The 22,500-nt window shown below is 48.3% G+C and overlaps 1 protein-coding gene across 1 annotated transcript in view; it reads right to left on the reverse strand.

Moving 5' to 3' along the window:
- The window catches only part of LOC116359720 (ryanodine receptor 2), a 176,335-nt gene that overhangs the window by 32,935 nt on the left and 120,900 nt on the right, over nt 1–22,500 (reverse strand). Inside the window, exons 2-4 of the mRNA XM_031813064.1 lie at nt 17,800–17,919; nt 17,004–17,108; nt 7,247–7,261 (exon numbers count right to left, since the gene is read on the reverse strand). Coding sequence (XP_031668924.1) covers nt 7,247–7,261; nt 17,004–17,108; nt 17,800–17,919 — 240 coding nt within the window. The remainder of the gene's footprint in view (nt 1–7,246; nt 7,262–17,003; nt 17,109–17,799; nt 17,920–22,500) is intronic.

Here is a 22,500-nt window from a genome sequence, read left to right on the forward strand (position 1 = left end):
GTGACAGAAGGAGCTAGGAGATCAGACACAGTGACAGAAGGAGCTAGGAGATCAGACACACAGTGACAGAAGGAGATCAGACACACAGTGACAGAAGGAACTAGGAGATCAGAAACACAGTGGCAGAAGGAGATCAGACACACAGTGGCAGAAGGAGCTAGGAGATCAGACACACAGTGGCAGAAGGAGCTAGGAGATCAGACACACAGTGGCAGAAGGAGCTAGGAGATCAGACACACAGTGGCAGAAGGAGCTAGGAGATCAGACACACAGTGGCAGAAGGAGATAGGAGATCAGACACACAGTGACAGAAGGAGCTAGGAGATCAGACACACAGTGACAGAAGGAGCTAGGAGATCAGACAAACAGTGACAGAAGGAGCTAGGAGATCAGACACACAGTGACAGAAGGAGCTAGGAGATCAGACACAGTGGCAGAAAGAGCTAGGAGATCAGACACAGTGACAGAAGGAGCTAGGAGATCAGACACACAGTGGCAGAAGGAGCTAGGAGATCAGACACACAGTGGCAGAAGCAACTAGGAGATCAGACACGCAGTGACAGAAGGAGCTAGGAGATCAGACATACAGTGGCAGAAGGAACTAGGAGATCAGACACACAGTGGCAGAAGGAGCTAGGAGATCAGACACACAGTGACAGAAGGAGCTAGGAGATCAGACACACCGTGACAGAAGGAGCTAGGAGATCAGACACAGTGACAGGAGGAGCTAGGAGATCAGACACACAGTGGCAGAAGGAGCTAGGAGATCAGACACACAGTGGCAGAAGGAGCTAGGAGATCAGACACACAGTGACAGAAGGAGCTAGGAGATCAGACACACAGTGGCAGATGGAGCTAGGAGATCAGACACACAGTGCTGAAGGAGATAGGAGATCAGACACACAGTGACAGAAGGAGCTAGGAGATCAGACACACCGTGACAGAAGGAGCTAGGAGATCAGACACACAGTGACAGAAGGAGCTAAGAGATCAAACACAGTGACAGAAGGAGATCAGACACAGTGACAGAAGGAGATCAGACACACAGTGGCAGAAGGAGCTAGGAGATCAGACACACAGTGACAGAAGGAGCTAGGAGATCAGACACACAGTGACAGAAGGAGCTAGGAGATCAGACACACAGTGACAGAAGGAGCTAGGAGATCAGACACACAGTGGCAGATGGAGCTAGGAGATCAGACACACAGTGCTGAAGGAGCTAGGAGATCAGACACACAGTGACAGAAGGAGCTAGGAGATCAGACACACCGTGACAGAAGGAGCTAGGAGATCAGACACACAGTGACAGAAGGAGCTAAGAGATCAAACACAGTGACAGAAGGAGATCAGACACAGTGACAGAAGGAGATCAGACACACAGTGGCAGAAGGAGCTAGGAGATCAGACACACAGTGGCAGAAGGAGCTAGGAGATCAGACACACAGTGACAGAAGGAGATCAGACACACAGTGGCAGAAGGAACTAGGAGATCAGACACACAGTGGCATAAGGAGATCAGACACACAGTGGCAGAAGGAGATAGGAGATCAGACACACAGTGACAGTAGGAGCTAGGAGATCAGACACACAGTGGCAGAAGGAGCTAGGAGATCAGACACACAGTGGCATAAGGAGATCAGACACACAGTGGCAGAAGGAGATAGGAGATCAGACACACAGTGACAGAAGGAGCTAAGAGATCAAACACAGTGACAGAAGGAGATCAGACACAGTGACAGAAGGAGATCAGACACACAGTGGCAGAAGGAGCTAGGAGATCAGACACACAGTGGCAGAAGGAGCTAGGAGATCAGACACACAGTGACAGAAGGAGATCAGACACACAGTGGCAGAAGGAACTAGGAGATCAGACACACAGTGGCATAAGGAGATCAGACACACAGTGTCAGAAGGAACTAGGAGATCAGACACACAGTGGCAGAAGGAGATCAGACACACAGTGGCAGAAGGAACTAGGAGATCAGACACACAGTGGCAGAAGGAGCTAGGAGATCAGACACACAGTGGCAGAAGGAGCTAGGAGATCAAACGCACAGTGACAGAAGGAGCTAGGAGATCAGACACACAGTGGCAGAAGGAGCTAGGAGATCAGACACACAGTGACAGAAGGAGCTAGGAGATCAGACACACAGTGGCAGAAGGAGCTAGGAAATCAGACACACAGTGGCAGAAGGAGATCAGACACACAGTGGCAGAAGGAGCTAGGAGATCAGACACAGTGACAGAAGGAGATCAGACACACAGTGACAGAAGGAGATCAGACACACAGTGACAGAAGGAGCTAGGAGATCAGACACACAGTGGCAGAAGGAGCTAGGAGATCAGACACAGTGACAGAAGGAGATCAGACACACAGTGACAGAAGGAGATCAGACACACAGTGGCAGAAGGAACTAGGAGATCAGACACACAGTGGCATAAGGAGATCAGACACACAGTGGCAGAAGGAACTAGGAGATCAGACACACAGTGGCAGAAGGAGCTAGGAGATCAGACACACAGTGACAGAAGGAGCTAGGAGATCAGACACACAGTGGCAGAAGGAGCTAGGAGATCAGACACACAGTGACAGAAGGAGCTAGGAGATCAGACACACAGTGGCAGAAGGAGCTAGGAGATCAGGCACACAGTGGCAGAAAGAGCAAGGAGATCAGACACACAGTGGCAGAAGGAGCTAGGAGATCAGACACAGTGACAGAAGGAGCTAGGAGATCAGACACACAGTGACAGAAGGAGATCAGACACACAGTGACAGAAGGAACTAGGAGATCAGACACACAGTGGCAGAAGGAGATCAGACACACAGTGGCAGAAGGAGCTAGGAGATCAGACACACAGTGGCAGAAGGAGCTAGGAGATCAGACACACAGTGGCAGAAGGAGCTAGGAGATCAGACACACAGTGGCAGAAGGAGATAGGAGATCAGACACACAGTGACAGAAGGAGCTAGGAGATCAGACACACAGTGACAGAAGAAGCTAGGAGATCAGACAAACAGTGACAGAAGGAGCTAGGAGATCAGACACACAGTGACAGAAGGAGCTAGGAGATCAGACACAGTGGCAGAAAGAGCTAGGAGATCAGACACAGTGACAGAAGGAGCTAGGAGATCAGACACACAGTGGCAGAAGGAGCTAGGAGATCAGACACACAGTGGCAGAAGCAACTAGGAGATCAGACACGCAGTGACAGAAGGAGCTAGGAGATCAGACATACAGTGGCAGAAGGAGATCAGACACAGTGACAGAAGGAGATCAGACACAGTGACAGAAGGAGATCAGACACAGTGGCAGAAGGAGATCAGACACAGTGACAGAAGGTGATCAGACACACAGTGGCAGAAGGAGCTAGGAGATCAGACACACAGTGGCAGAAGGAGCTAGGAGATCAGACACAGTGGCAGAAGGAGCTAGGAGATCAGACACACAGTGACAGAAGGAGCTAGGAGATCAGACACACAGTGGCAGAAGGAGCTAGGAGACCAGACACATAGTGACAGAAGGAGCTAGGAGATCAGACACACAGTGAAAGAAGGAGCTAGGAGATCAGACACAGTGACAGAAGGAGCTAGGAGATCAGACACACAGTGGCAGAAGGAGATCAGACACAGTGACAGAAGGAGATCAGACACAGTGGCAGAAGGAGATCAGACACAGTGACAGAAGGTGATCAGACACACAGTGGCAGAAGGAGCTAGGAGATCAGACACACAGTGGCAGAAGGAGCTAGGAGATCAGACACAGTGGCAGAAGGAGCTAGGAGATCAGACACACAGTGACAGAAGGAGATCAGACACAGTGACAGAAGGAGATCAGACACAGTGGCAGAAGGAGATCAGACACAGTGACAGAAGGTGATCAGACACACAGTGGCAGAAGGAGCTAGGAGATCAGACACACAGTGGCAGAAGGAGCTAGGAGATCAGACACAGTGGCAGAAGGAGCTAGGAGATCAGACACACAGTGACAGAAGGAGCTAGGAGATCAGACACACAGTGGCAGAAGGAGCTAGGAGATCAGACACATAGTGACAGAAGGAGCTAGGAGATCAGACACACAGTGACAGAAGGAGCTAGGAGATCAGACACAGTGACAGAAGGAGCTAGGAGATCAGACACACAGTGACAGAAGGAGATCAGACACACAGTGACAGAAGGAACTAGGAGATCAGACACACAGTGGCAGAAGGAGATCAGACACACAGTGGCAGAAGGAGCTAGGAGATCAGACACACAGTGGCAGAAGGAGCTAGGAGATCAGACACACAGTGGCAGAAGGAGCTAGGAGATCAGACACACAGTGGCAGAAGGAGCTAGGAGATCAGACACACAGTGGCAGAAGGAGATAGGAGATCAGACACACAGTGACAGAAGGAGCTAGGAGATCAGACACACAGTGACAGAAGGAGCTAGGAGATCAGACAAACAGTGACAGAAGGAGCTAGGAGATCAGACACACAGTGACAGAAGGAGCTAGGAGATCAGACACAGTGGCAGAAAGAGCTAGGAGATCAGACACAGTGACAGAAGGAGCTAGGAGATCAGACACACAGTGGCAGAAGGAGCTAGGAGATCAGACACACAGTGGCAGAAGCAACTAGGAGATCAGACACGCAGTGACAGAAGGAGCTAGGAGATCAGACATACAGTGGCAGAAGGAACTAGGAGATCAGACACACAGTGGCAGAAGGAGCTAGGAGATCAGACACACAGTGACAGAAGGAGCTAGGAGATCAGACACACCGTGACAGAAGGAGCTAGGAGATCAGACACAGTGACAGGAGGAGCTAGGAGATCAGACACACAGTGGCAGAAGGAGCTAGGAGATCAGACACACAGTGACAGAAGGAGCTAGGAGATCAGACACACCGTGACAGAAGGAGCTAGGAGATCAGACACAGTGACAGGAGGAGCTAGGAGATCAGACACACAGTGGCAGAAGGAGCTAGGAGATCAGACACACAGTGGCAGAAGGAGCTAGGAGATCAGACACACAGTGACAGAAGGAGCTAGGAGATCAGACACACAGTGGCAGATGGAGCTAGGAGATCAGACACACAGTGCTGAAGGAGCTAGGAGATCAGACACACAGTGACAGAAGGAGCTAGGAGATCAGACACACCGTGACAGAAGGAGCTAGGAGATCAGACACACAGTGACAGAAGGAGCTAAGAGATCAAACACAGTGACAGAAGGAGATCAGACACAGTGACAGAAGGAGATCAGACACACAGTGGCAGAAGGAGCTAGGAGATCAGACACACAGTGACAGAAGGAGCTAGGAGATCAGACACACAGTGACAGAAGGAGCTAGGAAATCAGACACACAGTGGCAGAAGGAGATCGGACACACAGTGACAGAAGGAGCTAGGAGATCAGACACACAGTGGCAGAAGGAGCTAGGAGATCAGACACAGTGACAGAAGGAGATCAGACACACAGTGACAGAAGGAGATCAGACACACAGTGGCAGAAGGAACTAGGAGATCAGACACACAGTGGCATAAGGAGATCAGACACACAGTGGCAGAAGGAACTAGGAGATCAGACACACAGTGGCAGAAGGAGCTAGGAGATCAGACACACAGTGGCAGAAGGAGCTAGGAGATCAAACGCACAGTGACAGAAGGAGCTAGGAGATCAGACACACAGTGGCAGAAGGAGCTAGGAGATCAGACACACAGTGACAGAAGGAGCTAGGAGATCAGACACACAGTGGCAGAAGGAGCTAGGAAATCAGACACACAGTGGCAGAAGGAGATCAGACACACAGTGACAGAAGGAGCTAGGAGATCAGACACACAGTGGCAGAAGGAGCTAGGAGATCAGACACAGTGACAGAAGGAGATCAGACACACAGTGACAGAAGGAGATCAGACACACAGTGACAGAAGGAGCTAGGAGATCAGTGACAGAAGGAGATCAGACACACAGTGGCAGAAGGAGCAAGGAGATCAGACACACAGTGACAGAAGGAGCTAGGAGATCAGACACACAGTGGCAGAAGGAGATCAGACACACAGTGGCAGAAGGAGCTAGGAGATCAGACACACAGTGACAGAAGGAGCTAGGAGATCAGACACACAGTGGCAGAAGGAGCTAGGAAATCAGACACACAGTGGCAGAAGGAGATCAGACACACAGTGACAGAAGGAGCTAGGAGATCAGACACACAGTGGCAGAAGGAGCTAGGAGATCAGACACAGTGACAGAAGGAGATCAGACACACAGTGGCATAAGGAGATCAGACACACAGTGACAGAAGGAACTAGGAGATCAGACACACAGTGGCAGAAGGAGATCAGACACACAGTGGCAGAAGGAACTAGGAGATCAGACACACAGTGGCAGAAGGAGCTAAGAGATCAGACACACAGTGGCAGAAGGAGCTAGGAGATCAAACGCACAGTGACAGAAGGAGCTAGGAGATCAGACACACAGTGGCAGAAGGAGCTAGGAGATCAGACACACAGTGACAGAAGGAGCTAGGAGATCAGACACACAGTGGCAGAAGGAGCTAGGAAATCAGACACACAGTGGCAGAAGGAGATCAGACACACAGTGACAGAAGGAGCTAGGAGATCAGACACACAGTGGCAGAAGGAGCTAGGAGATCAGACACAGTGACAGAAGGAGATCAGACACACAGTGACAGAAGGAGATCAGACACACAGTGACAGAAGGAGCTAGGAGATCAGTGACAGAAGGAGATCAGACACACAGTGGCAGAAGGAGCAAGGAGATCAGACACACAGTGACAGAAGGAGCTAGGAGATCAGACACACAGTGGCAGAAGGAGATCAGACACACAGTGGCAGAAGGAGCTAGGAGATCAGACACACAGTGACAGAAGGAGCTAGGAGATCAGACACACAGTGGCAGAAGGAGCTAGGAGATCAGACACACAGTGACAGAAGGAGCTAGGAGATCAGACACACAGTGGCAGAAGGAGCTAGGAGATCAGACACACAGTGACAGAAGGAGCTAGGAGATCAGACACACAGTGACAGAAGGAGCTAGGAGATCAGACACAGTGACAGAAGGAGCTAGGAGATCAGACACACAGTGACAGAAGGAGATCAGACACACAGTGACAGAAGGAGATCAGACACACAGTGACAGAAGGAGCTAGGAGATCAGTGACAGAAGGAGATCAGACACACAGTGACAGAAGGAGATCAGACACACAGTGGCAGAAGGGGGAGCAGCAGACGTTAATGAACTTACCTTCATCATGAATTTCTGTATTGGCATGAAATAAATGGAAAGGAGAGTTAATTCAACACAAATAGCACATTAGCGATGAATTAACATCAGTCATCACTCTTCCAACATTCACTACTACAGAATAGTCCACAGCACTGCATTCCTGGACAATGCCTACACAGGACAGAAGCCATGACTCTAAAAGGCACTAGGACACTAACTCCTTCATCACCGTTCCATAGCACAGTCATCCATGTGTGTGTGTTTCCAGCAGTCATTCCTAATGAATAAGCTGATCCCAGACCTGTTGTAATTGCTCAGTGTGACCAGCCAGTATAAAGTATTAGCTGATTCCAGACCTGTAGTAATTGCTCAGTGTGTCCAGCAGTATAAAGTGTTAGCTGATTCCAGACCTGTAGTAATTGCTCAGTGTGACCAGCAGTATAGAGTGTTAGCTGATTCCAGACCTGTAGTAATTGCTCAGTGTGTCCAGCCAGTATAAAGTATTAGCTGATTCCAGACCTGTAGTAGTTGCTCAGTGTGTCCAGCAGTATAAAGTGTTAGCTGATTCCAGACCTGTAGTAATTGCTCAGTGTGTCCAGCAGTATAAAGTGTTAGCTGATTGGGCCCTGGTCTAAAGTAGTGCATTACATAGGGAATAGGGTACCATAGGGCCCTGGTCTAAAGTAGTGCACTACATAGGGAATAGGGTCCCATAGGGCCCTGCTCTAAAGTAGTGCACTACATAGGGAATAGGGTACCATAGGACCCTGGTCTAAAGTAGTGCACTACGTAGGGAATAGGGTACCATAGGGTCCTGGTCTAAAGTAGTGCACTACATAGGGAATAGGGTACCATAGGGCCCTGGTCTAAAGTAGTGCACTACGTAGGGAATAGGGTACCATAGGGCCCTGGTCTAAAGTAGTGCACTACATAGGGAATAGGGTACCATAGGGCCCTGGTCTAAAGTAGTGCACTACGTAGGGAATAGGGTACCATAGGGCCCTGGTCTAAAGTAGTGCACTACATAGGGAATAGGGTACCATAGGGCCCTGGTCTAAAGTAGTGCACTACATAGGGAATAGGGTACCATAGGGCCCTGGTCTAAAGTAGTGCACTACATAGGGAATAGGGCACCATAGGGCCCTGGTCTAAAGTAGTGCACTACATAGGGAATAGGGTACCATAGGGCCCTGGTCTAAAGTAGTGCACTACATAGGGAATAGGGTACCATAGGGCCCTGGTCTAAAGTAGTGCACTACATAGGGAATAGGGTACCATAGGGCCCTGGTCTAAAGTAGTGCACTACATAGGGAATAGGGTCCCATAGGGCCCTGGTCTAAAGTAGTGCACTACATAGGGAATAGGGTACCATAGGGCCCTGGTCTAAAGTAGTGCACTACATAGGGAATAGGGTACCATAGGGCCCTGGTCTAAAGTAGTGCACTACATAGGGAATAGGGTACCATAGGGCCCTGGTCTAAAGTAGTGCACTACATAGGGAATAGGGTACCATAGGGTCCTGGTCTAAAGTAGTGCACTACATAGGGAATAGGGTACCATAGGGCCCTGGTCTAAAGTAGTGCACTACATAGGGAATAGGGTCCCATAGGGCCCTGGTCTAAAGTAGTGCACTACATAGGGAATAGGGTCCCATAGGGCCCTGGTCTAAAGTAGTGCACTACATAGGGAATAGGGTACCATAGGGCCCTGGTCTAAAGTAGTGCACTACATAGGGAATAGGGTCCCATAGGACCCTGGTCTAAAGTAGTGCACTACATAGGGAATAGGGTACCATAGGACCCTGGTCTAAAGTAGTGCACTACATAGGGAATAGGGTGCCATACGGTCCTGGTCTAAAGTAGTGCACTACGTAGGGAATAGGGTACCATAGGGCCCTGGTCTAAAGTAGTGCACTACGTAGGGAATAGGGTGCCATAGGGCCCTGGTCTAAAGTAGTGCACTACGTAGGGAATAGGGTACCATAGGGCCCTGGTCTAAAGTAGTGCACTACGTAGGGAATAGGGTACCATAGGGCCCTGGTCTAAAGTAGTGCACTACATAGGGAATAGGGTACCATAGGGCCCTGGTCTAAAGTAGTGCACTACATAGGGAATAGGGTACCATAGGGCCCTGGTCTAAAGTAGTGCACTACATAGGGAATAGGGTACCATAGGGCCCTGGTCTAAAGTAGTGCACTACGTAGGGAATAGGGTACCATAGGGCCCTGGTCTAAAGTAGTGCACTACATAGGGAATAGGGTACCATAGGGCCCTGGTCTAAAGTAGTGCACTACATAGGGAATAGGGTACCATAGGGCCCTGGTCTAAAGTAGTGCACTACATAGGGAATAGGGTACCATAGGGCCCTGGTCTAAAGTAGTGCACTACATAGGGAATAGGGTACCATAGGGCCCTGGTCTAAAGTAGTGCACTACATAGGGAATAGGGTACCATAGGGCCCTGGTCTAAAGTAGTGCACTACATAGGGAATAGGGTACCATAGGGCCCTGGTCTAAAGTAGTGCACTACGTAGGGAATAGGGTACCATAGGGCCCTGGTCTAAAGTAGTGCACTACGTAGGGAATAGGGTGCCATAGGGCCCTGGTCTAAAGTAGTGCACTACGTAGGGAATAGGGTACCATAGGGCCCTGGTCTAAAGTAGTGCACTACATAGGGAATAGGGTACCATAGGGCCCTGGTCTAAAGTAGTGCACTACATAGGGAATAGGGTACCATAGGGCCCTGGTCTAAAGTAGTGCACTACGTAGGGAATAGGGTGCCATAGGGCCCTGGTCTAAAGTAGTGCACTACATAGGGAATAGGGTACCATAGGGCCCTGGTCTAAAGTAGTGCACTACGTAGGGAATAGGGTGCCATAGGGCCCTGGTCTAAAGTAGTGCACTACATAGGGAATAGGGTACCATTTAACAATGCCTTGTGAACATTAAGTGGAGTCCAATGGAAGATAAAATGACGTGACACGTTTCTATAAATGTCTCAAGCCAGTGTAATGCTCTGTATCACGCTGAATGGATCATTGATCCACATTTCAAAAGGAATTGATCTGCAAGAGGCCCCAAGTGTATTAAATATGACTTCAATCACATAACCAATAGGATAATCAATAGAATCCATCAACACCCCAAATACAGCAATTATCAAATGGATTCTTAAATGACATCTAAAAAAAACAACATCTGTTATTAATGTAATTGGTTGTGATAGTAATTTAATGGGGAGGAATATAATAGCTGAGAGACAGTAATAGCAGCATCATCCAACGTCATTCCAATCACTGCTCGTCAACCCGATCTCACTGCACAGCGTCCCCCAGCTCGGACTTGATCCCCCAGCGGATCAGCTGTGCTGCAGCAACATCTTCCTGACACTCCAGAAAATGACTAAATATGTGCAGGGTGATTATCTCCTTGCGTAACTAGAGGCATGAGAGACATGACAGACATGAGGTAAGGTAGCCTAGCGGTTAAGAGAGGATGAGAGGGAGTGAGGAGAGATGGAGAGGAGCTGAGGAGAGGCTGAGAGGGGCTGAGGAGAGATAGGGAGGAGCTGAGGAGAGATAGAGAGGGGCTGAGTAGAGGTGGAGAGGGGCTGAGGAGAGGTGGAGAGGGGCTGAGGAGAGATGGAGAGGGGCTGAGGGGAGGTAGAGAGGTGCTGAGGAGAGGTAGAGAAGGGCTGAGGAGAGGAAGAGAGGGGATGAGGAGAGGCTGAGAGGGGCTGAGGAGAGATAGGGAGGAGCTGAGGAGAGATAGAGAGGGGCTGAGGAGAGGTGGAGAGGGGCTGAGGAGAGATAGGGAGGAGCTGAGGAGAGATAGAGAGGGGCTGAGGAGAGGTGGAGAGGAGCTGAGGGGAGGTAGAGAGGGGCTGAGGAGAGGTAGAGAAGGGCTGAGGAGAGGAAGAGAGGGGATGAGGAGAGGCTGAGAGGGGCTGAGGAGAGGAAGAGAGGGGATGAGGAGAGGTAGAGAGGGGCTGAGGAGAGGTGGAGAGGGGCTGATGAGAATTATAGAGGGGCTGAGGAGAGGTGGAGAGGAGATGATGAGGTAACCTGGTCCCTCCATCAGTCTGCATCAGTCATTACTAACCTGGTCCCTCCATCAGTCATTACTAACCTGGTCCCTCCATCAGTCTATATCAGTCATTACTAACCTGGTCCCTCCATCAGTCATTACTAACCTGGTCCCTCCATCAGTCTGTATCAGTCATTACTAACCTAGTCCCTCCATCAGTCACTACTAACCTGGTCCCTCCATCAGTCAGTACTAACCTGGTCCCTCCATCAGTCATTATTAACCTGGTCCCTCCATCAGTCATTATTAACCTGGTCCCTCCATCAGTCATTATTAACCTGGTCCCTCCATCAGTCTGTATCAGTCATTACTAACCTGGTCCCTCCATCAGTCATTACTAACCTGGTCCCTCCATCAGTCATTACTAACCTGGTCCCTCCATCAGTCATTACTAACCTGGTCCCTCTATCAGTCATTACTAACCTGGTCCCTCCATCAGTCATTACTAACCTGGTCCCTCCATCAGTCATTACTAACCTGGTCCCTCCATCAGTCATTACTAACCTGGTCCCTCCATCAGTCATTACTAACCTGGTCCCTCCATCAGTCATTACTAACCTGGTCCCTCCATCAGTCATTACTAACCTAGTCCCTCCATCAGTCACTACTAACCTGGTCCCTCCATCAGTCAGTACTAACCTGGTCCCTCCATCAGTCATTATTAACCTGGTCCCTCCATCAGTCATTATTAACCTGGTCCCTCCATCAGTCATTATTAACCTGGTCCCTCCATCAGTCTGTATCAGTCATTACTAACCTGGTCCCTCCATCAGTCATTACTAACCTAGTCCCTCCATCAGTCACTACTAACCTGGTCCCTCCATCAGTCAGTACTAACCTGGTCCCTCCATCAGTCATTATTAACCTGGTCCCTCCATCAGTCATTATTAACCTGGTCCCTCCATCAGTCATTATTAACCTGGTCCCTCCATCAGTCTGTATCAGTCATTACTAACCTGGTCCCTCCATCAGTCATTACTAACCTGGTCCCTCCATCAGTCATTACTAACCTGGTCCCTCCATCAGTCATTACTAACCTGGTCCCTCCATCAGTCATTACTAACCTGGTCCCTCCATCAGTCATTACTAACCTGGTCCCTCCATCAGTCATTACTAACCTGGTCCCTCCATCAGTCATTACTAACCTGGTCCCTCCATCAGTCATTACTAACCTGGTCCCTCCATCAGTCATTACTAACCTGGTCCTCCATCAGTCATTACTAACCTGGTCCCTCCATCAGTCATTACTAACCTGGTCCCTCCATCAGTCATTACTAACCTGGTCCCTCCATCAGTCATTACTAACCTGGTCCCTCCATCAGTCATTACTAACCTGGTCCCTCCATCAGTCATTACTAACCTGGTTCCCTCCATCAGTCAGTACTTACACTACCTGGTCCCTCCATCAGTCAGTACTAACCTGGTTCCTCCCCAGGCCATAGCTGTAATTCTGTTAGACTGTAACTACTGAAGCTATTCAGTTACATGTTCTTTTTTCCTTTCCCTGCTCTTCAGCATGCTGGGAGTGCTGTGCATGGTTTACTAATTAAATGTTGAGCTCTCACACTTGCTGCTTCTCTTCCAATCTCTCGTGGTCTTTTATCTTTACGCACTTTCCGTCTACACACAGTCACATCCTCTCCTTCTACCTGCCTCTCTGTATCTCTACCCCCCCCACATCTCCTTCTACCTGCCTCTCTGTATCTCTACCCCCCCCACCTCTCCTTCTACATGCCTCTCTGAATCTCTACCCCCCCCACCTCTCCTTCTACCTGCCTCTCTGTATCTCTCTGTATCTCTACCCCCCCCACCTCTCCTTCTACCTGCCTCTCTGTATCTCTCTGTATCTCTACCCCCCCACCTCTCCTTCTACCTGCCTCTCTGTATCTCTCTGTATCTCTACCCCCCCACCTCTCCTTCTACCTGCCTCTCTGTATCTCTCTGTATCTCTACCCCCCCACCTCTCCTTCTACCTGCCTCTCTGTATCTCTCTGTATCTCTGCCCCCCCCACCTCTCATTCTACCTGCCTCTCTGTATCTCTCTGTATCTCTACCCCCCCCCACCTCTCCTTCTACCTGCCTCTCTGTATCTCTACCCCCCCCCCCACCTCTCCTCTACCTGCCTCTCTGTATCTCTACCCCCCCCCCACCTCTCCTCTACCTGCCTCTCTGTATCTCTACCCCCCCACCTCTCCTTCTACTTGCCTCTCTGTATCTCTACCCCCCCCCCACCTCTCCTTCTACCTGCCTCTCTGTATCTCTACCCCCCACCTCTCCTTCTACCTGCCTCTCTGTATCTCTACCCCCCCCCCACCTCTCCTTCTACCTACCTCTCTGTATCTCTACCCCCCCCACCTCTCCTTCTACATGCCTCTCTGTATCTCTACCCCCCCCACCTCTCCTTCTACCTGCCTCTCTGTATCTCTACCCCTCCCCCACCTCTCCTTCTACCTGCCTCTCTGTATCTCTACCCCCCCCGCCTCTCCTTCTACCTACCTCTCTGTATCTCTACCCCCCCACCTCTCCTTCTACTTGCCTCTCTGTATCTCTACCCCCCCCCACCTCTCCTTCTACCTGCCTCTCTGTATCTCTACCCCCCCACCTCTCCTTCTACCTGCCTCTCTGTATCTCTACCCCCCCCACCTCTCCTTCTACCTACCTCTCTGTATCTCTACCCCCCCCACCTCTCCTTCTACCTACCTCTCTGTATCTCTACCCCCCCACCTCTCCTTCTACTTGCCTCTCTGTATCTCTACCCCCCCCCACCTCTCCTTCTACCTGCCTCTCTGTATCTCTACCCCCCCACCTCTCCTTCTACCTGCCTCTCTGTATCTCTACCCCCCCCCACCTCTTCTTCTACCTGCCTCTCTGTATCTCTACCCCCCCACCTCTCCTTCTACCTGCCTCTCTGTATCTCTACCCCCCCCCACCTCTCCTTCTACCTGCCTCTCTGTATCTCTACCCCCCCCCCACCTCTCCTTCTACCTGCCTCTCTGTATCTCTACCCCCCCCCCACCTCTCCTTCTACCTGCCTCTCTGTATCTCTACCCCCCCACCTCTCCTTCTACCTGCCTCTCTGTATCTCTCTGGCTGGTGGACTGGCTAACTGTTTGACTGACTGGCTGGCTGGCTGGCTGGCTGACTGACTGATTGACTGGCTGGCTGACTGACTGGGTGACTGGCTGACTGGGTGACTGACTAACTGGCTGACTGGCTGGCTGACTAACTGGCTGACTGACTGACTGGTGACTGACTGACTGGTTGACTGACTAACTGGCTGGCTGACTAACTGTCTGACTGGCTGACTGGGTGACTGATTGACTGGCTGGCTGGCTGACTAACTAACTGGCTGACTGGCTGGCTGGCTGGCTTACTGACTATCTAACTGGCTGACTAACTGACTGGCTGACTGACTGGGTAACTGACTGACTGACTGACTGACTGACTGACTGACTGACTGACTGACTGATTGACTGATTGACTGGCTGGGTAACTGACTAACTGACTGACTGACTGACTGGGTGACTGACTGACTGGCTGACTAACTGGGTAACTGACTGACTGACTGGGTGACTGACTGACTGACTGACTGGGTGACTGACTGGGTGACTGACTGACTGACTGGATGACTGACTGACTGGGTGACTGACTGACTGGCTGACTGACTGATTGTTTCTGGGCTCCCTGACTCCTGACAGATAGACCGACCGACTGACTGTTCCTGGGCTCTCTGACTCCCAGTACTGCCCTTGAATACACTTCTGGCTCAGAGAGAGAACAATTTAATTAGCCAAGTTATTCATAGATAGAAAGGTGATTATAAAAAGTTAATTACAGAAATGCAAGTCATGATGGAATACGACACCGCATCTCAGTCTCTGATACGTTCTGCAACATCGTATACAACGTTTAAATCTGCATATACCACACCCCTTTACATCATCTCAGTCTCTGATACGTTCTGCAACATCGTGTACAATGTTTAAATCTGCATATACCACACCCCTTTACATCATCTCAGTCTCTGATACGTGTGGCTGGCTGACTGACTGACTGACTGACTGACTGGCGGTTTAAATCTGCATATACCACACCCTTTTACATAATCTCAGTCTCTGATACGTTCTGCACAAAATAACATCACATCATAGTAATGTAGTCATTTAAACATACCCCACATGGCTATAACATCACATCATAGTACTGTAGTCCATATCATTTAAACATACCCCACATGGCTATAACATCACATCATAGTACTGTAGTCCATATCATTTAAACATACCCCACATGGCTATAACATCACATCATAGTACTGTAGTCCATATCATTTAAACATACCCCACATGGCTATAACATCACATCATAGTAATGTAGTCATTTAAACATACCCCACATGGCTATAACATCACATCATAGTAATGTAGTCATTTAAACATACCCCACATGGCTATAACATCACATCATAGTACTGTAGTCCATATCATTTAAACATACCCCACAGGGCTATAACATCACATCATAGTACTGTAGTCCATATCATTTAAACATACCCCACAGGGCTATAACATCACATCATAGTACTGTAGTCCATATCATTTAAACATACCCCACAGGGCTATAACATCACATCATAGTACTGTAGTCCATATCATTTAAACATACCCCACAGGGCTATAACATCACATCATAGAACTGTAGTCCATATCATTTAAACATACCCCACAGGGCTATAACATCACATCATAGTACTGTAGTCCATATCATTTAAACATACCCCACAGGGCTATAACATCACATCATAGTACTGTAGTCCATAACATTTAAACATACCCCACAGGGCTATAACATCACATCATAGTACAGGGACAACCACAGGGCTATAACAGGGACAACCACAGGGCTATAACAGGGACAACCACAGGGCTATAACAGGGACAACCACAGGGCTATAACAGGGACAACCACAGGGACAACCACAGGACTATAACAGGGACAACCACAGGGCTATAACAGGGACAACCACAGGGCTATAACAGGGACAACCACAGGGCTGTGGACAGGGACAACCACAGGGCTATAACAGGGACAACCACAGGGCTATAACAGGGACAACCACAGGGCTATAACAGGGACAACCACAGGGCTATAACAGGGACAACCACAGGGCTATATCAGGGACAACCACAGGGACAACCACAGGGCTATAACAGGGACAACCACAGGGCTATATCAGGGACAACCACAGGGACAACCACAGGGCTATAACAGGGACAACCACAGGGCTATAACAGGGACAACCACAGGGCTATAACAGGGACAACCACAGGGACAACCACAGGGCTATATCAGGGACAACCACAGGGACAACCACAGGGCTATAACAGGGACAACCACAGGGCTATAACAGGGACAACCACAGGGCTATAACAGGGACAACCACAGGGCTATAACACACACTGACACAGGACCCCAGCATAGAGACATATTGTCCCATCCATCAGAACCATTACAGGCCCTGTCTGAGATAGATAGTTCTGTGTGTACTCAGCCCTGCCTGCGACAAACAGACAGACAGACAGTTCTGTGTGTACTCAGCCCTGCCTGCGACAAACAGACAGACGGACGGACGAACGGAAGGACGGGTAGATAGATAGATACATAGATAGGTAGGTCTTGCTGTGTACTCACCCCTTCTGCCTTCTCCTCTGTGTTGGCCAGCATCTCCTGCAGGGCCCGGACTGAGAGGGACTGCTCCAGGACAAACGTACAGATGGACAGGTCTGGAGGGACATTCTGGAAGAGAACACAGCCAGGTTAGAAGGGAACTGTAGTCCTGGAGCAGGTCAGTCTGGGAGATGAAGTCCAGTCAGAGGATAAACAGCCAGGTTAGAAGGGAACTGTAGTCCTGGAGCAGGTCAGTCTGGGAGATGTAGTCCAGTCAGAGGATAAACAGCCAGGTTAGAAGGGAACTGTAGTCCTGGAGCAGGTCAGTCTGGGAGATGTAGTCCAGTCAAAGGATAAACAGCCAGGTTAGAAGGGAACTGTAGTCCTGGAGCAGGTCAGTCTGGGAGATGTAGTCCAGTCAAAGGATAAACAGCCAGGTTAGAAGGGAACTGTAGTCCTGGAGCAGGTCAGTCTGGGAGATGTAGTCCAGTCAAAGAATAAACAGCCAGGTTAGAAGGGAACTGTAGTCCTGGAGCAGGTCAGTCTGGGAGATGTAGTCCAGTCAGAGGATAAACAGCCAGGTTAGAAGGGACCTGTAGTCCTGGAGCAGGTCAGTCTGGGAGATGTAGTCCAGTCAATGGATAAACAGCCAGGTTAGAAGGGAACTGAGCATCAGTAGTAATCTACAGTCATTTAGACTATGTATCTTGCTTGGGAAAGAGCTGAGGCTGGATTGACAAGGACAAGGACTTGCGTAGCCATTAGCCCATACACTACTCCTGATGCAATGTAGTCTGGTAGATGTGGCTCCTGTGTTCACCTTAGAGTTGGATGTTGACTCGAGGAAGCAGAGTCTGTTTCCGAAGCCCTCCGCTGCCAGACACAGCTTCTGCTGCTCCTTGTGGACTGTGGCAGAACACTGCAGGACAACCTCGTCGTCCTGGAGACACAGAGACAGGAAGTAGCAGTTAGAACCAACACAGAAAACCCCTGGTCACTGTGGCAGAACACTGCAGGACAACCTCGTCGTCCTGGAGACAGGAAGTAGCAGTTAGAACCAACACAGAAAACCCCTGGTCACTGTGGCAGAACAATGCAGGACAACCTCGTCGTCCTGGAGACAGGAAGTAGCAGTTAGAAACAACACAGAAAACCCCTGGTCACTGTGGGGTAGAGAGACACAGCAGAGAACCAACACAGCCTTGTCATCGCCAACCATCTCCAACCTGGGCAACTATCTAAGATGTCTGACCTCCAGAGTCAAGCCTGCTCCACGGTGAGGTAGAGACACAGCAGAGAACCAACACAGCCTTGTCATCGCCAACCATCTCCAACCTGGGCAACTATCTAAGATGTGTGACTGCTCCACGGTGGGCGTCCGCCAGAGAAGCCTTCTGTCTTGACTAACGAGCCAAAGGGGCTCTTTTCAACGGAGTAACTGGCAACAGACTGCACTCAGCAGCGCCTAGCGGGGTCAGGCTTTACCCCAGCAAACAGGGGTCGTCCTGAGGACATGAGACGTTATCCCACTGACGCGCAGAGAACGTTCTCGGAAAATTACACCTATTATAAATACATATCTACAATACAGACACTACATTCCACCTTTAATAAATACATATCTACAATACAGACACTACATTCCACCTTTAATAAATACATATCTACAATACAGACACTACATTCCACCTTTAATAAATACATATCTACAATACAGACACTACATTCCACCTTTAATAAATACATATCTACAATACAGGACTTTAAAGAGCCCCTCACCCTGTTCAGCATTCCTTCAGGATACTCATGAAATATAGGACAATCTCTCTCTCACACACACACACACACACACACACACACACACACACACACACACACACACACACACACACACACACACACACACACACACACGGATCCCTGACAGGAAGCTGATAGGACTTGGAGCTCTGCCAACTGAGGAAGAGGCTAAATGCTACTCCTCAATAACAGGCGATCTCTCAGTACCCCCCCTCCTGACACTATAGAGCATTCCCCTGAATGGACTAGGTTTCTGTTAGGGAGGAAAACGATAGTGAATGGCTGAAGAACTGAGTGGGAATATAGATGAATTACTGCTGAGTGGGTATATAGATGTTTTACTGCTGAGTGGGTATATAGATGTATTACTGCTGAGTGGGTATATAGATGTATTACTGCTGAGTGGGTATATAGATGTATTACTGCTGAGTGGGTATATAGATGTATTACTGCTGAGTGGGTATATAGATGTTTTACTGCTGAGTGGGTATATAGATGTATTACTGCTGAGTGGGTATATAGATGTATTACTGCTGAGTGGGTATATAGATGTATTACTGCTGAGTGGGTATATAGGTGTATTAATTCTGAGTGGGTATATAGATGTATTACTGCTGAGTGGGTATATAGATGTATTACTGCTGAGTGGGTATATAGATGTATTACTGCTGAGTGGGTATATAGATGTATTACTGCTGAGTGGGTATATAGATGTATTACTGCTGAGTGGGTATATAGATGTATTACTGCTGAGTGGGTATATAGATGTATTACTGCTGAGTGGGTATATAGGTGTATTAATTCTGAGTGGGTATATAGATGTATTACTGCTGAGTGGGTATATAGATGTATTACTGCTGAGTGGGTATATAGATGTATTACTGCTGAGTGGGTATATAGATGTATTACTGCTGAGTGGGTATATAGATGTTTTACTGCTGAGTGGGTATATAGATGTATTACTGCTGAGTGGGTATATAGATGTATTACTGCTGAGTGGGTATATAGATGTTTTACTGCTGAGTGGGTATATACTGCTGAGTGGGTATATAGATGTATTACTGCTGAGTGGGTATATAGATGTATTACTGCTGAGTGGGTATATAGATGTATTACTGCTGAGTGGGTATATAGATGTATTACTGCTGAGTGGGTATATAGATGTATTAATTCTGAGTGGGTATATAGATGTATTAATTCTGAGTGGGTATATAGATACCAGGATGAGACACGGAGCGTCAGAGATGCATTACTGCTGAGTCCTCTAGTTACAGGGAAATGGTCAGAGACCTAGCAGACCTACCCAGATACCACTCTAATCTCTACCCACATAATCTAATCTAAAACCTAATCCCTACCCAAATACCACTCTAATCTCTACCCACATACCACTCTAATCTAACCCCTACCCAGATACCACTTTAATCTAACCCCTACCCACATACTACTCTAATCTCTACCCACGTACCACTCTAATCTAACCCCTACTCACATACCATTCTAACCCCTACCCACATACCACTCTAATCTAATCTCTACCAACATACCACTCTACCCTAACCCCTACCACTCTAATCTAACCTCTACCAACATACCACTCTACCCTAACCCCTACCACTCTAATCTAACCTCTACCCACATACCACTCTAACCCCTACCCACATACCACTCTAATCTAAAACCTACCCACATACCACTCTAATCTAATCCCTACCCACATACCACTCTAATCTCTACCCACGTACCACTCTAATCTAACCCCTACTCACATACCATTCTAACCCCTACCCACATACCACTCTAATCTAATCTCTACCAACATACCACTCTACCCTAACCCCTACCACTCTAATCTAACCTCTACCCACATACCACTTTAACCCCTACCCACATACCACTCTAATCTGAAACCTACCCACATACCACTCTAATCTAATCCCTACCCACATACCACTCTAATCTGAAACCTACCCACATACCACTCTAATCTAAACCCTACCCACTCGCATACCACTCTAATCTAAATCCCACCCACATACCACTCTAATCTAAACCCTACCCACATACCACTCTAATCTAATCCTACCCACATCACTCTAATCTAACCCCTACCCATATACCACTCTAATCTAATCTAAAACCTACCCACATACCACTCTAATCTAACCCATACTCACATGAATCTAATATAAATCCTACCTACATACCACTCTAATCTCTACCCACATACCACTCTAATCATATATCCCTACCCAGATACCACTCTAATCTAAACCCTACCCACATACCACTCTAATCTAAACCCTACCCATACCACTCTAATCTAATCCCTACCCACATGGCACTCTAATCTAACCCGACCCACATACCACTCTAATCTAAACTCCACCCACATACCACTCTAATCTAAACTCCACCCACATACCACTCTAATCTAAACTCCACTCACATACCACTCTAATCTAAAACCTACCCACATACCACTCTAATCTAACCCCTACCCACATACCACTCTAATCTATCCCCCTACCCACATACCACTCTAATCTAAACCCTACCCACATACCACTCTAATCTAAACCCTACCACTCTAATCTAACCCACATACCACTCTAATCTAACCCCTACCACTCTAATCTAACCCCTACCCACATACCACTCTAATCTAACCCCTACCCATATACCACTCTAATCTAAACCCCACCCACATACCACTCTAATCTAAACTCTACCCACATACCACTCTAATCTAACCCCTACCCACATACCACTCTAATCTAACCCCTACCCATATACCACTCTAATCTAAACCCCACCCACATACCACTCTAATCTAAACCCTACCCACATACCACTCTAATCTAAACACTACACACATACCACTCTAATCTAATCCCTACTCACATAAAAATCTAATTTAAACCCTACCCACATATCACTCTAATCTAACCCCATCTCACATAAATCTAATATAAATTCGACCCACATACCACTCTAATCTCTTTCTACATACCACTCTAATCATATCCCTACCCAGATACCACTCTAATCTAAACCCTACCCACATACCACTCTAATCTAAACCCTACCCACATACCACTCTAATCTAATCCCTACCCACATAAAAATTGCACCCTATTTCCAATGTAGTGCACAATTGGGACACAGATCTAACTCCCTCTTTCCGCTTCAGGATCCCACAGCTGTTGCTGCCTGCTCTCTGAAATGAGTGAGATTCTGAGATCAGAGGGAAGAAGGGATGTCTGAGACGTACCGTTCTTTGATGGGAGGAGACGCATTCAACAGAGTCAGGATACTTTTCATTATGGGCAGATGTGATTTTTTAAATAAATCATAACACAACAGGCCTCGATGTAAAACCCCATTTTAAACATGAAACATGTCTGAAGATGACGAGACATGTAAAAGTGGATAGAAATGTGTGCGACATCTCTTTGACATAAACATCATGTAAGGCTTGTGTTCTTCTTCTTCTGTCTCCTGAATGGAAATATGTTTATGATTGTCATGGCTGGGAGCCATAGCTCATAAATCAACCCTGACTTCAGTATGCAAATCTCTGCAGACATAAGACAGACAACAACACAACGTGGAATTAATGAATTAATGTCACCAAAAAGCACCTTAATAAAAGGAGGGAGGTTACACAAGGAAACTGAACTACAAAAACCCTTTATCTCTCTGTATCTCTGTCTCTCTG

Source organism: Oncorhynchus kisutch, unplaced genomic scaffold (assembly GCF_002021735.2).
Source record: "Oncorhynchus kisutch isolate 150728-3 unplaced genomic scaffold, Okis_V2 Okis04b-Okis11a_hom, whole genome shotgun sequence".
NCBI classification, from domain to species: domain Eukaryota; kingdom Metazoa; phylum Chordata; class Actinopteri; order Salmoniformes; family Salmonidae; genus Oncorhynchus; species Oncorhynchus kisutch.